This window comes from Leptonotus elevatus, chromosome 3 (assembly GCF_054856555.1).
Source record: "Leptonotus elevatus isolate MCC_2025b chromosome 3, RoL_Lele_1.0, whole genome shotgun sequence".
Classification (NCBI taxonomy): domain Eukaryota; kingdom Metazoa; phylum Chordata; class Actinopteri; order Syngnathiformes; family Syngnathidae; genus Leptonotus; species Leptonotus elevatus.
The window spans coordinates 3,671,136-3,693,862 of NC_141241.1; the positions used below are offsets into that span (position 1 = coordinate 3,671,136).

Below are 22,727 nucleotides of genomic sequence, written 5' to 3' on the forward strand. Positions count from 1 at the left end.
GTTGAGGAAAGATGAAAAAAAAACATTGTTGTTAGAACGTTAATTTACCGTTACCAGGCTGACAGATGAAAACAAATGAAGGCAGGCTTGGCACTTAGCCATTGAAGTCCTTGTGACTGTTCAGACTGCAAAAGAGCCATCCGCATTTAATCTGGATGGGCTAAAAATCGGATTTGGGCTGCCAGTCTGAACAAGGCTTTAGCCACACTTCACTGTAGCCACAACATCGTGTGTTTGTTTTTCCACCACCTACAGGTCTGGGGTGGAACAACAGTTGGTTTAAATAAAATAAAAAATAGATTTTTTTTCTTCTTTTCTTTCACGAAAATTTTATTATAATTGAGCTTGTCATTATGGACACGCATCATGAGTTGTAAATTAACTCTCTGGTACAGAGAGCTTATTTTTAGAGGCCATTTGTAAGTCACATTTCTGTCGTTAAGTCTATTGGCTGTTTCTGCTGTCATTGGTCTTGCGGCTTTTTGGCTGCACCAGTGGTGCAAAAGTATTGGACTCTGGGTCTGACCTGGCGGATTTAAGCCCAAAATGCTACGAAGCACACAGACTTTTGTAGTTGTTCTGCTTCCAATTAACAGTGACTGTCTGAAGGTTGATGTTCACATCACATAAACGTTTGATGCTAGCCCATATTACAGTAAAGCAACAAAAGACGGGGAGGTCCTTATTGTGGCAGTAATCCCACCACAGCCATTTTGGAGGAGCAGCAGCTTGCAGGGAGCCATCAGGAACCACCTGTACAAAAGTGGGGAATACTTGTAATTGCTGTTTGTAGATTACATTTTATTTTCGAGGGTAGAAGGGGGAAAAGACAATTTATGATTTTCAGCGTAATGATTCATTGCTAGGCAACGGGCACAGTGCTGCAATGTGTAGTATCCAATGACGGTAAATAGTTATCTGTAGCTACAATTGGGGTGGCTTGGGGATATTTAAGTTTACATGGATATCAAATAGAATTGATAACCTTACTGAAGCCTTTTGAATAGCAGGTTGTGTAAGTTTAGTGTGGTTGCAACCATGGTTCCCTTAGTTTGGTTCATAAATCCCCTGTGCATTGTTAACTGTTATTATTTGTACTAGTCTGCTGTTTTTATTATTATTTTATTTTATAATGAGTGTTGATTCACGGCGCTACATCAGGAGTTCATTGACTTTTACAAGCCGCCAAACAAAGAGGCATTTTTTTTGAACAGGTACTTTTTTTTTCTTTTTTCTTTTTTTTTGACCTCATCACCGGACAGCAGTCTACACATAACAATACAAACACCTCTGCCAGGCTGTCAGTTTCCACTGCTAGTATTGAACTCTTCGGCTAACTCGAGGCAAACAGCGTTGTCAAAAAGATCATTTGAATATGTGCTGTGGAGTCCCAACAAAAGTGATGGTAGTGGATGAGAGTACAATGAGGGGAATAAAAAAAAAAAAATATATATATATATATATATATATAACGTTACCTCTAATGTATCACTCTGTGCTGTTGTTAGGGCCCAAGCATGACTCATCTGTTTTGGACGACTCCGTCTCTCAAGAGTCCAGACATTTAGTAGTTTGCTTGCTATTTTGCTGGTCAATATTGGATATGCTTTAATGTGGTTCCAGACAGACCTATATGAAAAGTGTACTCGATCACCCAAGCGCTTGATTCTAGTGTTGATGATTACTGTCTCAGGAGCGACTCACTATGTTTAGCCACTCTTGTAGCCAGCCAAAGCTCATTGCTAGCTAGCCACACCGGCTATTTTATTTCAAGTCTTGAAAACATATAAATACTTGCAAAATCTTCAGTGCAGAATTTTTTTTTTATGTGCAGAATTTAAGGCCTTGCGCCTTTAGTCAGTTGGGATAGGCTCCAGCTCACCCACAACATGAAAGAGGAGGAGCAGTACAGAAAATGGATAGTCCATCCAGCGTGTAAAATGTGGCTTTGCAGTGTTTTTTTTTCAGTATCTGTGAGCACTTGTGTTTACACGCAAACATATGCACCAAAGTGATTTTGTGTGTGTGCGCGTGTGTGTGAGCGCCTGAATGCGGCCCATAATCCTTCCCCTGTTGCTATACACCTTTATGCTGATCCCCAGTAATGGTTTTAGGAGATTATGTCTGACGGGAATATCACTGCTTTGTTTTCCTTGTTTTTGCCATGTTTCAAACAAGCCATTTTGCATAAAGCTGTTTTGATCACCTACAACCAATCTAAAAAATATATAAAAAATGAAGAATCATTTTAAAAATTTGTATCATGTCATTGCATTAAATCTGGATCTCCAACAGACCTTTCTGCCTGTTCTCCACACTACAGCCCACAGACGTGGCTTTAAAACACGACAAGCCTTTATTACTTCTATTAATTATTTTTCTTGATTTCTGATTGGCTGCTGGTAGCACTTATCGAAGCTTCAATTGTGAAGGGAGTATAACTTAAACTCATGGTGTGCTGAATGAAAGTATGAAGTCAAATCAATGTGCAAGCAGCACATACACATCAAGGAGCTCGGCTGTTTGTATACAAAATACATCGCCTTCTCATGAACAGACAATGTTACACAGTTCATCACGTCAGACAGGCGTGAAGAAATTTCCAATTCTCTGAAATACATTTTATTAGCCCTCTCAAGCTGTGGGCTGGGCGGAAATGGAAGTTATATTCAGCATTAATATAAGGACGCCATTGTCAGCTGGCAAGCAAATACATTTTTAAAAAGTTTCTCCTTTGCCCCCGCTGACCCCAAAGTAACTCCGCTTTGTGGGCCATGGCCAAATTTTTGAAAATCTTGTTTCACAGTCTGCTGCTTCCCTTAGCAGAAGGACAGAACCACATATCATTGGGCCAAGCCTGTACAAGTGCACACCTCCTGGGCAGGACGTCGTGCCTGCCACTGCAAGATTTCAGCAAAAAAGTGTTCCCATTCATGTAAAGAAGCATTAATCTATTAAACCTATCCGAAGAGACTGTTAAGTGTTTTTTTTTAACCATTAGAGAACCACAATGAGATTTTAATCAACTGCAGGGTCAGACTGCGTCTTACAAATTGCTTCTACACCTTTGCGTTCGCTTACTCTGGTTGACTCTGGGGGGGAAAAAAGTAGCACAGCCTGAAAGTGTGACAGCAGTATGCTACATAAAGGTCTGAAAAAGAATGGCTGATTTGAGTGTGGCAGCTATGTGCTACACATAAGTCTAAAAATTGAGCACAGACAGTAACAGTGTAATCATAAAATACGAACCGCGCTAAAATGAACTAAAACTACAGCTTGGTATAAATAATGCAAAAATAGTCAAACCAGATTCAATGTATTGTACTTTAATGTTGTGGATGCAGAGTATAACGTACTGTATGTTTGAATCAGCCTTAAAAGCCTCATTCCACTTCCTGCCGTGAGACACTCCTCGTGACGCCTGCTCCATTCAAAGTTTCATCTCACTGGCGAAGGCTGTGACATTTCCTCCAGAATGCCAGAGGCCGACCCCCACCATGCATTAGCCTGGCGGGCAGGGGAAAAGGCTTAAAGACGAGCCAGTCGATGCAGACAGATGAGCACAGAGGACGTGACGGATAGCATCACACAAAATGTACGCCATCTTGGCGCTTTCGGCCGGCTCCCGCGGTCTCGTTACTGTCAGCCTCACTCAGACGCACAAAGGCAACATGCCAAGGTGACATTTGTACTGTAATGGAGCAAGGAGATCAGGCGACAGGGGCGTTCTTTGAGTTTGTCTCCAGAGCAAACTCAAAGGGGCTGCAGTGTGTTTGAGTTTAAACTATTATTCTAGGATAAAATAATAATAATCATAATAATACAGCAGGGATTGGGGCGTTACTTAATGACAACCCTAACCCTAACCCATATTATTACAACGATTTTGGCTTCCATTTTGCTTTTTTGTTTTCTCATCCACTGTATAGTTTCAAAGCAACATGAAGTCACAGCGAGTCAGCAAAATCGGACATGAACAAATATCCAAGTCATGGGTATTAAAGATCCAGAAAGTATTACCTTGTCCTTGTTTTTTCCCCACTTCTACACCTACCTCTCGATTCACCACTCTCTGACGCTGGACTTCAAAGCCCCTTTCTTTTCGCATAAACCTGTATGCTTACAATGGGTAATAGCTTGGAGCTGTGGTGACGAATAGCGAGGCGACAGCACACATGTAGAAGCGTGGGGGAAACATCAGGCACTAATGCGGCAGTCACAGTGCCGACTGTCAGCTCCGGTCTGCACCGCCGCTTCTGTTTTTCTCTGCCACTGCTGCAAGGCCTTTTTACAGGTAGTATGTAACGCTGCCCGTGTTTTCACTTCTTGCCTTCAGATTGCTTTTGTTTATTCAGTTGTATTTTATACATTGCATAGACCAGGGTTCTCAAACCTTTTAAATCCATTTTGGGGGGTAAAGAACCTCATATCATCCCAATGGCAATCAACTCATTCAATGCCATTGACGGCTATAGACGTCACGGCGCTAGTTTACAAAAGTTCAGGCCGTGCTCACAATTTAGTCATTGTTTAGTGACTTTTTTGGACCATTAAAGCAACTGTTTTACTAGTAATTTAATTCAAGATAAGAAACAGACATTGTTGACATTGACATTACTTGTGGATTGCATGCACAAGTCATTTCTGTTGTTGACATTTTGTGAGCTTCATTTTCTATCTATTGCAATTTTCTTTAAAAGTTTGACCGCATAATCTAAAGCGTAATCTTGTAGCCATCCTCATTCCCGGCAAAGAGCAAAGGTGAAGTTCAAAACATGGACCCTAAATTGAGCTTTTGAAAGTCAGCTCACCATGTCGCCCAATTAAGACGTATCGTCCTGATGCCTGCCCAGACTATCACATGAGAACCAAGCTGACTTTTACTTGTGAATCGGTGCTGAACCCTAACTGAAATCCTCCCGCTTCCTTAAGAGCTCGGCAGTACTTGTGATAAGCTGCTAATTGGAAGCTTTGAAAGCACAAGCTTGGCAGAATAAAATGACTGCTCATTTTAGTGCGTTAGCTTGTGCGCGCGCGCGCGTGTGTGTGTGTGTGTACAGGCTAGCGGTGTGAAACAAATAATTATCCACATTTCACCACATTGTGTGTCTTACCTCCCACACTGTTGTGCCTTTCTAGCACTTCTGTTTGTGTCATTATTGCTTTGTAGTGTTTACTGTGGGTGTGTTGCTGTTGTTTTACATGTTGGTGATGTTCATGCATAATTACACTCACAGAGGAAAAAGTGAGCATATTGACTGTACTTGTACGCCATTAAATGAATTCATTTACCTTCAAAAGGCAGTTTATGAAAAGGAGTCTGAGGTGGGGGCTTTGTGATGAAATTATATTTTAGTCTTGCAAACAGGGACTGCATACAGTTTTGATTCACCTGCACAATTCCAAAATATCTAATACAAGTGCTGTAACACAAATTCTGCTCTGACTCGGTAAAGTCCCAAATTTGGCCAAGGACAAACAATCCACAGCATGTCCGTCTGTGTCATTTCATAGACTATTTCTGATGGATCTGAAAAAGAGAAAAACATAAAATATTTTTTGAGCTTTTAACAATAATCACATTGAAACTCTCCGACTGCTCCAACCAACTGGGCTGGATTTGAATGAGGACCCACTTCCCTGACGTCTTCTTGCTGTGCTTCAATTTCTTCAATGGACTTCGCACTATTTTAGTTAATAATGTTAAGTATAACAAGTTATGTAAATTTTTGCCCATTCGGCATCCATTGCAGCCTGATCATCCTGGAAGGGGGTTTACCACTTTTGCAGTCCCTTCTCAAGGTTTCTCTTTTTTTGCCTGTTGTTGTGGGTTTTTTTTTCTTGCCCTCTTGTGGTTCGATTAGGGGATGTCGTTGATATGTGTCAACTACGGGCATGTGAAGCCTTTTGGGACTCTTGTGTGATTAAGGGCTATATAAATAAACTTGACTTTAACCATTACCATAACTTCAACATTAATCTGCTGAAGTCTGCTTCCTTATTTAATCAGGGACCTGCAACCAATAAATCATATTTACATCATATTTAACAAGGCAAGAAAACAAACATTTGTGAACCATTTAAAAAGAAAAAAAATTGTGACAAATCTCATACATACCAATAAAAATGGAGTGTTTTCACGATGACCAATACTCCACACCACAAACTTGATTTTGCCACCAAAAATCAGGAGTCTTGATCAGTTTCACATTGTAATTAGGGAGGGGAAAAAAATATATTTATTAGTGTACCCCTCACCACACTCAAGATAATCTTTAGAGACATCAGATAATCAGGCTTTTGACGACTTTGATTGGAATGCATAGAAAAAAATGCTCAAAATTAGCATGAGTATTGGTATGCGTCTACTCCGCTTTAGTTTTCCAGATAAGCATAATTAAAGAGAAATAAGGAGGTTGTTCCACGTTATTAATCCACACTTTTTCTGCATAATTGGTCAGATGAAGGCTATCGCTGCTTATAATGAGAAATACCTCTGAACATACCCACATAATCACTCAGGATAATCTTTTGAGACATCCGTTAATCCTAGCCCTTATTTGGTTAAAACCAACAAAGACTAAAATGTCCTTTTCTGCAGCAAAGTTGAGTGGAAATCCAGTGAGCCATCTTCCTGTTAACTAACCAAGAAATGGTAACAAAAAAAAAACGTTGGGTGTTTGTTGAACATTATATTTGTTATAGTGGTGTGTAACTGCACTGCCGCGTATTCAGGACTTCGTCTACTTTACATATTTTTCACTTAACATGCTTACGCAGTGATCTGCCCCCCGCACATGCGTGACGCATCCCCCGGATAAGTCTTTCCACGCCTTGATCCACAGCCTCAATGCTTATAGACCAGAGGTGGGCATCGAGGGCCACAGTCCTGCAGGTTTAGCATGTTGCCCTTCTCCAACACAGCTGATATATGATCAGCTCATCAGCAAGCTCTGCATAAGCCTGATAACGATCCTGTTGATTGAAATCAGCTTGTGTTGGAAGTGAAAAACCTCCAAAACCTGCAGGATTCCGGCCCTCGAGGACCAAGATTGCCCACCTCTGTTATAGACTGTCCTGGCCTCTAGTAATGTGTGTATGCTTAACGCAACCAAGACGGTGATACCTGGTCAAAGAACTGTGCTGGTTTTGGCCAACTTAAGTTCTCCTTCTTCACTGAAGCTTGTTATCTGTTACGAAAGGGGCTAAATAGCAAGCCTGGTCTTTATCCCACTCAGTGCTCCTGCATGGGCAAAATGGAATACAGAGACATAAGGCCGCCTGAGTCAAACAGTCAACGGAGGCCCCTTAAATTGCTTCCAATCCCCTTAACAAATCTGATGGAGAGGCTATGAATAACTCAAGGACCGCTCGTCTGCCATGATTCCCTGCCTCTCCTCTGCTTCCTGAGAAGTCAAAACCTCTGTATCAACTTGAATTACCTCACCATGTGCCACCTTTGCAGCTCTTGTAATATTTGGAACATGCTGGCTGCTTTTCTATCAACACAATGCGGATAACTGACAGCCTGCTATCACATGGATGCAGAATAGAAGGCTATGTTGACAAAGCGATTTCTCTGCTTAATGTGATGTATACTGTTGTGGCTAGTTGAATAGAGATTGTCTGGTATAGACTTTGGCCCGAGAGTGAGGCAATGGATGGGGCTGAGAGAATCAATGTGTGACATCAATTTCTACTTTCCAGTGTTTTCCTCTGTAGAGCATCCGTTTTTTAAAATCGATTTCAGCACCACAACTTTTCTTTAGCCATATTTCTTATTTGTGAAGGAAGTAAACAGTGGCTTTTACCAGTGACATTACAACCGGTGGGTATACTGTTTCAATGGAGAGAGTAAGAGAGGTCTGTTAACATGAAAAGATGATACAAATTGTGCATTGTATGAATGAAAATCTTATGATATGCATATTAATATGTAGCATAATAGTTGGATTGCACATTGAAACTTGAGAGTAATGAAAGACGTTAAAATAGCGAAAGCTAAAAATGTTGTCACATACTCTGTAAATGGGATCTTGACGTATCGGAACCCTGACAGACAAATAGAACAACCGTGACAGTTCATTAATGCGTACCACGTGGCTGTGTGGCGCGGAGGCGGCTGTGTGCAGTATGTTTGTGCGTGCGCCCTCTTATGTGGGCGGAACAGTTTATCCTTTCAAGTTTCACGAGACAAAAGAGATGCATCGCAGAGCTGAAATAATTAAGCAGTTGTAGATTGCCTTTTGTTGTAATTAAGAGATTTCCTTCGCTATGTTGTGACTTGTTTTGCAAGGCCATTCTTTTTTCCAAAGGAGAACGGCTGTGATGCCTCTACCTCTTCCCGCGTGACTCCTTTTGTATATGTCCTTCGGCTCCATCCTTCGCACCGAGTGTGCCTTTAATTACCCTGCGACACGACATACCACTTAGCACTCAGAATCCTTGTCGCTGCCGTTACACAAGGAGCGCCTCCCCTCCCACACAAACACATTTTTAAACTCTGGTATGTATGCGACTTTCCCTGAGTGTCGGAGTGTGACAGCTCACCGCGCTCGCTCTGGCCGCTAATGCTCGCGGGAGTGCTCGGATCAGCTGTGGCATCCAATTTTGTCTGCAGCTTACTTGTCAACTCAAAGCCGATATATGACACGAAATATGTAACAGAATGCCCAGTCCAAGTTAGAAGAAAAGATTAGATATACTCAAATTACCAATAAAGTAGGTGGTATAAAATGTAGAAGCATCATGTATACCAGGGGTGTCAAAGTCCGGTCCTTGAGGGCCTGAGTCCTGCATGCTTTAGAGATGTCCCACGTTCAACACAGTTGATTCATATTTAAGCTCATCAGCAAGCTCTGCAGGATTCTGATCATTGAATCAGGTGTGTTGGAGTAGAGAAACCTCGAAAACATGCAGGTCTCAGGCGACTTGACGACCGGACTCTGACACCTGTGATGTATACAAAGAACAGAACTGTGCAATATTTTATACAAGCATTACTACACAACTACAACTTTTCAGTCTGTTCATCTTGATGGTAGCAGGGCACTTCCTGGTTCACGGGGGAGTGACATAATTGGAACTTCCAGACGGGTCAACCATTTGATGAATTTCTGGTGTCATAAATCTGGCAACAATGATCTCGTACAGTGGAAGCTGAATTAGTTAACTGGATTTCTTTGCGTTTTTAGCAGATTAAGGCACACGTGGTTAAAAAGAGAGTCATAAACCTACGGTGGATGTCCACCTTTACAAGCTAACCGTCAAACCTTTGAAAAAACGGTTGCGCTTTTTTATGCTTAGCAGAGAAGAAAGAAGGTACATTCAGTGACCCCTTCACACTGTAGCTTTTGTCATGAAAAGTCGATACCAATACAAATAGAGCCACCAACTCAAGTAGTGAACCGATGATTCATCTGAGTTTGTGGTGTTTCTAGCGAATTTGCTAACTCCCATCTTAACCTTAGTTAATTTGAGTTTTTTATACCAATTGTGGTATTGCATTTTCCACAAACATTATTTTGCCTTTTTACAGCATGTACTGGAATATTGTGGGGCCAACTTCAGTTGGCTGTCATCTGTAAGCCTTTCATATTTAAGGATAATGTTTTAAGATGAACAACATTCTTAGTGTTGTGTTTTGATATGTATGCTGATGGTTTAAACTAGTATCAGGCAACTACAAACATTTTTAGGGGGAACTTTTCGCGCCATTCCTATCCCCTGTGACTAGTGGGTGTTTACTGTAATCCATTATTCAGGCTGAGGGGTTAATGTTTTCACTGAAGAGTCATTGAATAGCACCTGTACAAAAATTTAATGGATTCCGACACAAAAGCCGCGCAAGTAATGGACCCTGAGTTGGTCTAAGTAGCCATGTCTCTAGGGAAAAGCATCTTTCTAACAACCAGGTCCTTGCCTTTGAGCAAATCTTCTTATTTATGCCTCTGTACAATGACGTTAACTCAAATGAGTCTCTGGAATGAAAGTAAACGTCTGGAGTGAACTGTAAAACCTGCGTACAAGTGAGTGATGGCGGCGGCAGATGGGTTTATATGGCTTGCTAACAGCTCCTTCCAAGGCTGACATGGGATATAAGTGGGTGAAAGAGACAAACACTGGGACGGAGAAGGATCGTTTGTGAAAAAGAGCTCATTTTCTCAGTTAATCAAATAGATACTCCAAATCTTTTCCTTAAACAGAAAACCTTTTTGTGGGTGTCAGGAAGAATATGGTGGTCTGAATGGCTATACATAGGTTTTAAGTTAAATACAAATTAAGAGTTTATATTTTCTGGGAATAGATAAAATGAAATCATCTGAGTCTGCAATGTTTCGGCTGAGTCAAAAAAAAAATACAGTTTTCATATCGATGTTTTTATTCAATGAAGCAAAGATTATTTTTGAAGTTCATGTGAATTAATTGCTGATTATAAAAAAAATCTTACTAAATATTCACTTTAAATATTATGGACTATTTAGTAGGGGTGTAACGGTTCACGGAAATCACGGTTCGGTACGTACCTCAGTTGTGGGGTCACAGTTCAGTACGAGTTTGGTATAAAAGGAAAAAGCAACAAAAAGTCCAAAAAGCTGAATTCTTGTTTTCTTTTCATTTATTTTTAGCAGACAGTTGTGCAAATAACAGCATGTCCAACATAGTGCCATTTGGAAGCTAGGATGACTTGGTACAAGATACCAATTAAAAGTATGTTCGTCGTCTGAGTGTGTGCACCGAACCGTGTCATCCGAACCGAGACGAATACATAAACCGTTACACTCCTACAATTGAGCAAAGTTAACAAAAACTGCCTTTGCCTACTCACTGTCAGCTCAGACTCGGAAGTCCTCATCATTCTGCACCTGATGGCGAGACTGAAGCCCGCAAAAGTGTCGTAATGATTGATATTTTAGTGAAAGAAGTTGTGGAGTGGAGGCTAGAGTTTCCCAGAGATAAAACTTGACGAGATGATGCCCCGCAGCGGGAATGTGGAATGTTTACCGAATGATCTGCACTCTCCACTGAAGCTAATCAGCCAATCACGGCTGGATCCTGCCTAAGAGGCTTGATTGGCTGATTAAGGCGAAACTCATCAACACGCCACCCGGCGCGCGTCTCTAATGCCTTCTCATAGTTTTCTTTTTTTCAGCATGTCAGGATGCCATACATCCCTTTTATTATCTTTGCAAATTCTATCAAATGCTGCTCTTGTATTTGTTTTGTTTTTACTTTGTTGGTTGCTCCTGTATTAGTGTATATTCTATTGCTGCTCTTTGATTCAACACAAATATGATCAGTCTGCTTTCATTAAAGACTACAGAAAACTGAGAATATTTACTGTTCAGAAGCTGAAATTACAAGCATTGGGACAATCTAAAATGATGATCGTTTCAAATCCAAGTATTGATTAATTAGATAATTACTTGTTGATTAATCGATACATTTTTACACCTCTAGTATATCGTAAATATTGCTGTTGTGACAATCTAATTTCCGTCACGGGATGAATAAAGCATCTGAGCCTTGCCCTGTCCTCACCTTCACTGCATGTCTTTAGCGATGGTTGTGAGCATCACATGGAGAATGCAGGCAGATCAATGCCGGTATGTATTTCATGTCCAATTAGCCATGCTGGACCGGGAAATCCTGTCGGACTCGCTGGTTGATTCCCTCCACTTCCCAATTTCCGTTCCACAGCTTAAGCGAGTTGCATTTACCTCCCAATGTGGTCAGGGGGCCCAGCATTGATGTGGATTTTTAGAAAGCATTGACGTGCAGGCCTTTTCCTGGTTCAAAATGGGGCAGAGATGATACCATTCTGTTGCCATGTCCCTGAACTTGCTCATACACTGTTAGCATGCATCAAATTCAATGAAGTGAATAGTTGCGTAAAAACAGCAAGAAAAGAAGTTCATCAGTTTGAACATAGTGTGTAAAGTGTTTTCATTTGAATATAGCTTCAAAGGGATTTGCATATCATTGTGTTCTGTTTTTATTTACATTGTACATCGTCGTAACTTCATTGGAATTGGGGTTTGGATATCCAGACTTTTTTTTTTCTTTTCTTTTTTTTTTTACTTGAATGTCGTACAATACATAATGTATCTCGCTAATAAATGTCTCCCTGAATGTCTTAAAACTCATCATGAAATTAAGTCAGTTGCCGCAATTATTCCAAGTTCCAAACATTCACTGTCTCCTCTTTTACAGTCAGGAGTTACTCGAGGGGGGAAAATGTATTTAAAATACTAACACTAAAGAGGGAAAACACAGTGTGCGATTGCGTCGTCCCTGGTGTGAAGCTGCTGCATCGTTATTGTTGCTTGTGAATTTAATATGCTTTGCCTGACTTATAACCAGTCACTTTTCTGCCTTTTAGATTTGTTCCTGACAACCGAAGGGCCGAAGTTTGAGACCTGGATTAGCAAGGTACATTTTATTTTATTTTTAGCGCACCTCCATTTAGTTCCACAGATGTTTAGGACACTGAACAACTTTACCTAGAATTGATGTTTATATTAGGCATATATTTCACAAAGTATGCTTGTAGTATAGGCATCATTGTGGCTAGTGGTTAGCATGTTTTAAGGTTTGAGGTTTGAATCTCTTCTCCGGCTTTCCTGTGTGGAGTTTGCATGTTCTATGCATCTTTTCAATGAATAATAGCTGTGAATATTTTCTAATGGAGGGAAAATGCAAATTGATTTGTGAATAGTGAACCGATAATAGGGGAGGATTTACTGTAGGTGTGTTTCTCAGCAAATAGTTTGAGTTACAGCATTTGCTATAGAATAATGTGCAAGTCAGTGAGGGTTTTTGTTATTCAGCAGGATAGCTTGTGTGCTCTCAAACATAAGGAAGATGCATTTAATAGTGTGTTTATTATTGTCCATTATTTTTGGAGCACTAACAACACTTTTTGGGTTGTTCTTCCCCAACCAACTCCACGACCTGAAGGTGTTAACCCACTGATCAGAGACGATGAGTCATGAAGCACCCACACCTCTGTTCATTTGTGATCTGTGAAGCTTCAGTGGGCTGCTGGATTGTCGGCTGCTGCTGCAGGACTAGTTAATATTCCGCCGGTGCAGAGCCAGCGGAGACTGTGTGGCTGTTTTGTGTGCGTGTGACTCTGTTTGTCTGTTGTGGGAGACTGTACGTGCGTGCGCACATATAAGTGTGTGCCGCACGCACATATATGTGTGTGTGTGTGTGTGTGCATGTGTCTCTGTCTAGTCTCTGTGTTGTGTGTGTGTGTAGTGCGGACGGGGGCCCTGCTTGAAATTCAGCAGGTTGAGGCACAAGGCGAGCAGCAGTGTATCTTATCGCGGCGAGAGGGAATGGGAGGCGGCCCGGCAAGAAGAAACAGGATGGGGGTTGACAGTGAAATACTGACAACCCAGGGATGAAAAAAAAAGGAAGAAGAGTGTTTAGAATCTTCAACCATCTTAACAGGCCCAATACCCCCCTACCCTCCTTAATTTATGCTCACTAAGGATGTTTTCCTGTTTAGCACTTCGAGGATGTCTTCGTTGAGCTTGTTTTCTGGGAATTTTGTCCCAAGGGCTGAAGGCAGAGGAGGGGAGACTATTACTGTTCTTTTTTTAAATGTGTGATGCTAATTAAGAGGACACAGCCTGGTTGAACATGTAGCTATGGTCAAATTATTTTCAAAGCTTTCGAGGGGTTCCATCAGTTTTGTCCACACGGATTTTTGTCATTTTAAAATAATTCTGTTCAACCACAATTCAAAATAATTGTCTGATTTTCATTAGCTAAATTTTCATCCATCCATCCATTTCCTGAACCGCTTATTGCTCACAAGGGTTGCGGGGGTGCGGGAGCCTATCACAGCTGGTTTCGGGCAGGTAGGCGGGGTACAGCCTAAACTGGTTGACAGCCAATCCAGGGCAAAATCTTCGTTTTATATAAAAAATTTATTCATCTGTACATTCCTACTGTACATAAATACATACAGTACATACATACTAGGGCTGTGTACAAATCGGTAGGTCTGGGTATTGATTCTAATTTCCTCAATCAATTCAATTTTGATTCACAAGAGTTCCGTTTCTTCTTCTTCTTCTTAAATGTCAAGGACATGATCAAAACTCCACAGTAAATTTTAACACGTTTATTATCACCTGTGTCACACAAACATTGATATCAGCAAAAAACAACAACAAAAACATTCTGAATTGTCTAAAAGTGTAATAAATCAGGTCTTTTATAAATGTAAGAAAATACTTTTCAATTCATGTGAACAGCATTTTCAAGAAAACTAAGATAAAAAAAAAGCCTTTTTATTTATTTTTTTCTTTTCTATTTTCTTAAGAATTTATGGGGAAAAATTAATCAAAATAATCAATTCATGGTTTTATGAATCGATATCAGGCTTGAAAAGGAAAATTGATTCAATATTGATTATTCGATTTTTTTATTTTTTTGTAATCCAGCCCTACAAATCGGTGGTGACTCAAATTCACCAACTCACACTCACAATGACTAGCTGTCAACCCGACTCCAGCTCCTGATGTCACAAGTCCATGTACCATTAATGGGACCAACACACAAATACTATCATTTAATTATGATTTCATGAAAGCAGTTTATTTCTTTACATTCTTTTATTATATTTCGGCCAGCTAAATGGATTAATGAAACTCAATCCAATGGAGAAAACTGATTTATTTTGTAGTAATAATGAGTATTTATGAGCTTAGTTACAAAGTGCAATAAACTCCTCAGTCAAGCTACCGCTGTATTATTTTCCTCCTTAAGTCCTCTTCCTGCATCCTGCCCTCCTTGTGTTGTAATGTCATTATCTAAAAGAAGTCAGGCGCTGAGAAGGACGAGGCAAAGGTCAACAAGCTGTAGTGAGGAGAGGTGTTTGTTAAAGGTCAACTCCACGTCGGCTATTATAATGTGGGAGTACTGTACTTGCCGAATGACAAAGCTGTGCGCTTATTGAGCCGCTTTCAGTGTGCAAAACGGCGAGCGGTGCTGGCTGCATAGCACAACCCTGGAATGTTAATCAGTCACGTTACTTATGTTCTCTGCATCTCAATTTTGAATGTATGTATGTGCACTGTGTTGTCAATAGTGACACAGGACAGGTGCGCTATGATGTAGAGTGGTTCTCTATAGCGTGTCTGTGTGCATGTGGCTTAGAGTAATGTGAAGAGAAGGTGGACTAATAAGATGATGTGTTATCCTTTCATCTTTGCTCATTAAATCCACTGACACACACAGGCAGACACACACGTGCACGCACCGTTTTAATCATGACATTTAGCAATCAGCAGCCTGCGCCAGTCAATCACACTGGCTAAGATCAGATCTTCAATTAGTTAACACCCTTCTCTGTGTGTGCGTGTGCGCGTGTGTGCTTTTGTGCAAATGTGTGTCCTCTTTTGACAGGATGCTTAAAAAAAATGAAACGTGTGTCTGGAAGAAATCTTTATTAGTAATGAAATAATAATATGTATCTTTAAGTCTTCTTCACTTTTATAAGGTGCCTCATTTGTAAGGAACATGCATATCACTGGCATCAGGCCAAAACCTCATAAGTCACAATTTGTCAAATTTCCTTTTTTTTTCTTTTCTTCCAAAATCTATACTATTGGTCAGTCCACACACATGTGGATGTAATTTTTACGAATTATTGACCAATCTAAAGTTCTGAAAATGGCATTATCTCTGTGATGATGCAACGTTAATGGTTGAACAAACATGCCACTTATGGAGGTACAAGGTTTTGGCCCGACGCCAGCGATATGTAGAATAAGTAGAAAAGCTGAGCATATGGGCTGAGGTAAAATTTACCAAATCTTTTCTGCCATTGGCATACTGCTTATTTTTCTGTTGCCATTGATTCTTGATGTGAGCTTCTGTTGTCAACAGCATAAGGATGAGCCTTGCTACAGTGGTCAGAAGGTGACTGCTCCATTAATTGTCATGTCACATTTGACCGATATGGATAGGCTCCATGCGATAGGACATCTTCAAGATGGTGTTTTGCAAAACTGAGTTGTGGCATTGTTTGGAATAGGATTTTTGAGAAAATGTTATTTTCAGGGTTATAGTTGAATCTTCTTGTATAAAAAGAGCAGAGGCTAAATGATTGTGTTTTTTGTTCATAATTGTGTACTGTACTTTATTGAAGTGCTATTCATGTTTCATTTTTTCTCTTCCACATGATGGCAGGATGGCAACTTCAGCCGGGCAACTGTTCTACCTGAAGACCCTCCCTTCCCCAACGTGGGTCAATCATCCTTTGCTGATTTTGGTGAGTACAACGCACACATAGAATTCATAGAAGTTAAGTTTCTCATGTGCGGCCAACCGTATTGTTCTCTGGCCCACCTCTGGGGCCCACCTCTGGGGCCCACCTCTGGCCCACCTCTCACAATCGTGCTAAACTGGGAATCCGAACCGTACTCAGGCGCGGATCGATTGCGCTCATACTACCGGACTTTAGCAGCAAGCGTGCTTGGATACGGTACAATGGCCCTAGTGTAAGTGCACCCTAATTTCATTCTAAAGACTAGAAAATACACTTTTACCCCCAAGATCTACTCATCGCCAACACCAGCGACGTCTATCACACTGCCAACAATACTACCGCACCTTCTACCAAACCTGCTTTCACCATTCAAAAGCAGGATATGAGTTGCCTCTTGAGTGACATGAAAAAATCTAGATGGCTCCAAACCTGGATGGTGTCTGATCCCTTGAAAATATGCACTGATCAGCTGGCTTCAATCTTCACTCAGATCTTTGACAAGTCTCTGGAATCCCATCCTGCTTCAAATGCTCCACTGTCATCCAAATCCGCAAGAAACCTGCATTTTTGGTACGGAACAACTGCAGGCCTGTAGCCCTGACATCAATAGTCATAAAGTCCTTTGAACACCTCATGTTGGATCACCTGAAGAAAATCACAGAACCACTGCCGGACCCACTGCAGTTTGGCTATGAGCAGTGAGGTTCAGGAAGAACCACGTCATCCATGCCCACCATCAATACCACCTCCCAAAGATATTTCCTCTCTTCACTGCTCTTTTTACGCTACATAAACCACTGCACCGCAAGGCACACAGCTGTAAAATCCCTGAAGGCCGCAGAACACACCACAGTCATCTGCTTAATCAGCACTGGTACGAGTCTGCATTTTGACAAAAACTGGAGCATCTGGTATTCTGGTGCTGCAGCATCAACTGTAGAGTAGATCTGTGTGCATCCATTACAGTCTGGTTTTATGCAGGTACAAATGAGAACATTTGACTGCAACGGACAGTTAAAGCTGCCGAGACTACTTACCATAACCACCTTCCCAGTTCCCTCTCTTGAGGACTTGCACGCTGCAAGAACTAAGATAAGGGCAGGAAATAATATCCTCTTGGATTTCCCTCAACCTGGACACCACCTTTTCCAATTCCGTCTCTCTGGTAGGCTTTTTAGAATAATACACACTAAAACCAGCAGACATTCCAATAGTTTTTTTCCCCTTCCCATTAATTTTTAATATTACATATTTCAGTGTCACTTTGACAATTTTCCCATCTGTGTACTGTTCTTGATGTATTCATCATTGTAGCGTTATTGCTCTTCTTTATTTGGACATTTGGTGCTAATTGGTACTACCGTACTCCTGGACACCTTACAATATCCAATATTCTACGTTGTTGTTGACTAGTATTACCACACTGCTAGTCACTTAGAGTATAGGTAGACTTGGAGCTCTGTAATAGTAAATAGCTTGCTAACCGGCTTTACAGGAATTGTAACTGAGTTGGACAACTCCTACCGGGAGGCCAATTGGACAGAAAATGGTTAAAGTAAACACCTAAAAAGCCGCATCTTGTGCAGGACAGGATTTAACTCCATTTGGTCCTGGTTGGTGTGTGAGAGGCCCCCTGGCTAAGTCCCTTAAGCCTCCTCTGCATTTGAAGCAGGCTCATCCTGTAACTTTCTCCTGCCGTCACCATTGCCAGACGAGGCTAATCTACACAACGCACAAAACACACACGCACACATACAATCTTGCACACACAAATTTTGGGCCTGTGTGAGTCATTATTCGTCTCGGCTTTACACATTTCTTCACCACAAATCTCTGCAGGCTCACTTTAATCTCCGCGCTGGCGCAAAAGTGGCCTGTGGGGTGCTCTTGACTGGGTTTGCCTCGGACAGTCACAGTGGTGCTTTGTTATTAAGGTGCCATGCAAAAGATGGGGAATTAGAAATGACCAGCGTGTCGGTAACGTCATGCTCATTCATTTCCAGTTTCTGGTTTGGGTTTTTGGTTTCTTCTTCAGAAAAAGTTGGTTACTCTCCACTTGTCATACACTTCCAACCAGACTTGTGTGAAAAGTGTACTGTAGCAAGTAACTGCAAGTCTCGATAGCTTAGCAGTTAGCATGACTTCCCCATCGTCATCCCTTTGTGATAATGATAGGCCTACTTGTTAAAAGTGTAGCTTTTTCACCACCTTGGAGGCGGTGAGTAGTGACTTAAGAGTAGTTCTGCACTGCTAATGTTTAGCTAGCTAACTAGCTACCTGAAGCTCATTGCTAGCAAGCTGGTATGGCGAAGATAGCGCATAGCACAGTTTGCCACTGTGAATATCGGGCCCTGCTAATATGTAATATGTAGTAATGCTTCACATCCGTGTTGCATTTTTGTGTATTTTGCCTTGGTTCCCAAAATAGTTATTGCATTACTCACATGCACACACAAAGCTGGCATCAACAAAGAACTCTTTCTCACCGCGCTTCGGTTCTGGAAGTGCCACTTGAGCGACGCTGCCCTTGTTAGCTGATGATGGAGGCCTAGGAGGGTCACGCTTCTTCTAATCTGACAATTCAGTGAGAAGACAGAGAACTGCCTCCCTAGATGAAACATGCTGTTATCTTTCATTCTGCTTGACCCGTCTCCTTCTCAACCTCTGTTATCCTCATCAATGTTTCCTCTCTCATCACAAGACAGGTATCTCTCTGGCCTGAAGAGTGACTCACTCATTTTGCTTAAAAACTGCATTAAAACTAGTCATAGCGAGTGTAAAAGCACTGCAGAAACAATTATCAACCACGTGTGTATGGAAACACTGGCTTGTGACGTAAATTCCTAATTAACGTGCAGCCTGTGCAAGGAACAAAACATGCCCCTTTGCCTTGTGGTTGAGGTAATTGCGGTATTCACAGCGACAATGGTCCTGCTGCATCATTCATCATTAGGCGACGCACCGCTCCTATGGCCGTGTCCACCAATGATGCAGGTAGGGAGGTAGGCGGGAAGGAGGACAGTCACATTATGAGACAGGAACTAGGGAGACAGGGCAATAGGACAGGAGGCCAATATGAAGGAAGATGGTAGGGGGAGGATACAAAACCCCCCCACAAATGTTTAATGAGACAAGAAGTTGGTGGTTAAGAAGGAAGCTGGTTTATATTAGGTAGTTCGGAAGAAAGCAGGTAGGATGAAGGCAAGGAGTATGGACGTACATCTTCCCAATTTCCATGAGGTGGGGAGGATGAAGAATGGTAGGGAAGGGGGGGGGGGGTAGTCAGGTACGGAAGAGGGGAGTTGGAAATAGGCAGGTAGGATGGAAACAGGACTCAAGAAAAACAGCCTTTTCAGATCGGGGGCAGATAGAATTGAGGCTATGTTGGAAGTGAGAAGGCTCCGAAGGCTGCTGCGTGACCTCAGACTTCCACAGATATGGAGACTTTTCATACAGCGAGACACAAATGTGTTCTGATGTGATATTTAAACTCTGTGTGTGTGTTCAGGTAAGCCGGCGTGTGAACAGGCTAGCCTAGTTCCGCCCAGCTCCCCCTCTGCTGCTCCCTTTCCACTCATCTTATTATATCGTGTTACAAGCAACCTCTCCACCTCTCTTCCTCTCTGTCTTCCTCTCCGTCTGCCTCGTTCCGTTATCGCCTTCCACACCCCTCTTCCTCCCTCATTTTACCTATCTTGTCAACCTTTCATCCCCCGACGAGACTGACTACACTGCGGCACATCTTGATGTGGAAAAGTGTTTAGACTTTGTTTTTTGTGCAAAAACACTCAAAAACAGATCTATGCACAGGATCTATGCACAGGACATTTTTCCTGTCCTGTGCATAGATCTGCTTCAGATCACCTCACAGACGTTTGACAAGATTCGGGTCTGGACTTTGGCTGGGCCGCCTTAAAAGGTCCTATTCAATCAAAAATATTTTCCTCCTACTGTTCTATGCATAACATACTGTAGGTAAAAATGAGTCCGTGGTGTGGTTTCAGTTTGATATCGATGTAGTTGTCACTTGTTTGCAATAGGCTATGAAAGGAGAAAGGCTTGCAAAGCGAGCAGATCAGATGTTGGCATTGTCGTGATGTAGATTTGCTGCTCGTTTTGTCCTCCAGAACAAATAAGTAAAAGACTTACAGATTGTTGCCGCCACAAAGTTCAAAGGCCAGCATCTGTGATAGTATGAGGGAGTGTTAGTGCCAATGGAATGGGTAACTTGCACATCTGTGAAGGCCCCAGTAATGCTGAAAATCCCTGCTTATTTCAGCAAGACAATGCCAAGCCACATTCTGCATGTGTTACAACGGAGCGGCTTTGTAATAAAAGAGTGAAAGTACTACACTGGCATGCCAGCAGTTCAGATTGAAAATGTGTAGTGCATTATCTAGGTGATAAGCTTTTGGTGATGAGCATGTGTTGTGTTGGCATCAAAAATACCTTGGGAATTATAGCCCCAAAAATTTCAATACTGGTTTTATCGGACCATGACACATTTTCTCACTCGTGTTTAGAAGATTTCAAGTGTATGTTTGAAAAATGTAGCATACCCCATATCCCAGACATTAAGAAGAAGAAGAAAAAAATGGGAGATAGCTGTTACATGCTTGCCCAAAAATACCCCAGCTCCTTCAGTATTGCCTCAGCCTCCATGACCCATTTTTTTCTCATCTGTGCATCAATTCTGGAAGGAAGTCCAGTTGTTTGGAATGTCACTACTCACTATAATTTACTCCACGTGATGCCTGTCTACACTGTGTCCAATGGTATATTTAATCCCTTGGAAATGATTGTGTGCCTTTTACCTGACTGATACTTTTAAACACTGAGATCCCTCTGATTCTGTGGAAGCTGTCTGCGGACCATGGCTGGAAATGTCTGAACTTTTTTTGCTGTTAGTCCGACGCACTTTAAGTAGTGGCAGGTGTGTACTGGCTCCAATTTAACAAAGAAGATGCAAAGATGGTGTTAGGGTGCCATCGAAATCAAAACGAGTTTCTACTGACTTCATCTTAAAAAGAAAAAACAACTTGTTATAAATTATTCTTTACGGTGCACATCAATAAGTTGAGGCCAGACATTGATACCTGCTTGTATCCTCTCTGCTTTCCTGGAACCTGGTTCCATACCTGCTGCTACTTCTCCTCCGCCGCCAATCACCTTGTCACCTCGGGGGCTGCTATAGATGAAAAGCTCTCGGGAGGAGGAGGCACGCAGTGAACAAAGAGTGGCAAAGATGGACGGAGACACTCGCCAAGGAGCCGCCTCGACGGGAAGGAGTGAAAGTGACAGACGAGAGTGAGGAAGGGGAATAGTGGGAATGATAGCATTATGGATAAAAGATAGATGAAAGACTAGTGAAAGGTATTCATGGAGGAATGGGCAGGTGGGACTGCATTAGTTTGTGGGTGGGTGTAGTAGACTGTAAACACTGAATGGTGAATGTCAGCCTCTGAAGGACTACATTTGTTCTCATTGTGTATTTTTTTCCCTCTCTTAACATTATGTCACCCTGTATCCATCTTATGTTATGCTTTTGCTTCAGGTTCCTGTCGGACTGGGCAATTAAGCCTTAAAATAATGTCACCTACCCCACGCCCCGCTTATAGAAAACACAAATGACAGAAAAAACTATTTTGCCCTTCTGGGAAATTGCTTTATTTCTCTTCATACCAAGCACGGCACATTTTTGTTGTTGTTTTGTTCTTATTTATTTCTTATTGCTTAATGCTGTTATTGTAATTCTGGCAGATGGCGACGGCTACCAGGACCACCTCCTGCCGGTGTGCTTGGACGATGCCTGCCAACGCAGCAAGATCTACCTGGCCACGTCAGGCTCCAAAGAGGTGCAGGCACACACACACTAACTGAAACGCCCTTACTGTGATTCTGACGACATCTCTGCTTTTTAAATATTCTCTATTTTTGTTTCTTTCACTGCAGTGTTTTTTTGTTTTGTTTTGTTTTGTTTTTATAATTTGCACTTCATGATCTTTTTGGAAGGTTATTTTTCTCATTTTAGCACTTCCAGCCCAGCGTGCATATCAAGCAGTTAAAAGTTTCTCTCTTCATCACAAAACAAGTAGAACAAATAATTACAAATTTAGCTCTCCTTGCTCCCACAAATTATTTTTAGCACATTTTTTTTTTCAAACCCAATTATTTACTTAAAAAAATATTTAAGATAAAATAGTTGAAATACTTTCTTTTTTCTAAAGTGTAACATCATTAGGTTTTTTTTTGTAACAAACTAAATAGTACTTAATTGCCACCAGTAAATTTTCCAATGAGTTAAACTTTCTTATTATTTGTGAAAACTGCTTATTCATGTTTTTTTTTTTACCTAAACCACATCTTATTTGCTCTTTTTTTAAACATTTCCCCGAATTATTCGCACAATCGCATTTTGTATTTATTTTTTTGAGGAAAA

At 41.4% G+C, this 22,727-nt stretch overlaps 1 protein-coding gene across 1 annotated transcript in view; it reads left to right on the forward strand.

Moving 5' to 3' along the window:
• Nucleotides 1-22,727, forward strand: part of itfg1 (integrin alpha FG-GAP repeat containing 1) — an 86,339-nt gene that overhangs the window by 4,648 nt on the left and 58,964 nt on the right. The window contains exons 7-9 of the mRNA XM_086072213.1: nucleotides 12,383-12,432; nucleotides 16,210-16,291; nucleotides 22,049-22,143. Coding sequence (XP_085928339.1) covers nucleotides 12,383-12,432; nucleotides 16,210-16,291; nucleotides 22,049-22,143 — 227 coding nt within the window. The remainder of the gene's footprint in view (nucleotides 1-12,382; nucleotides 12,433-16,209; nucleotides 16,292-22,048; nucleotides 22,144-22,727) is intronic.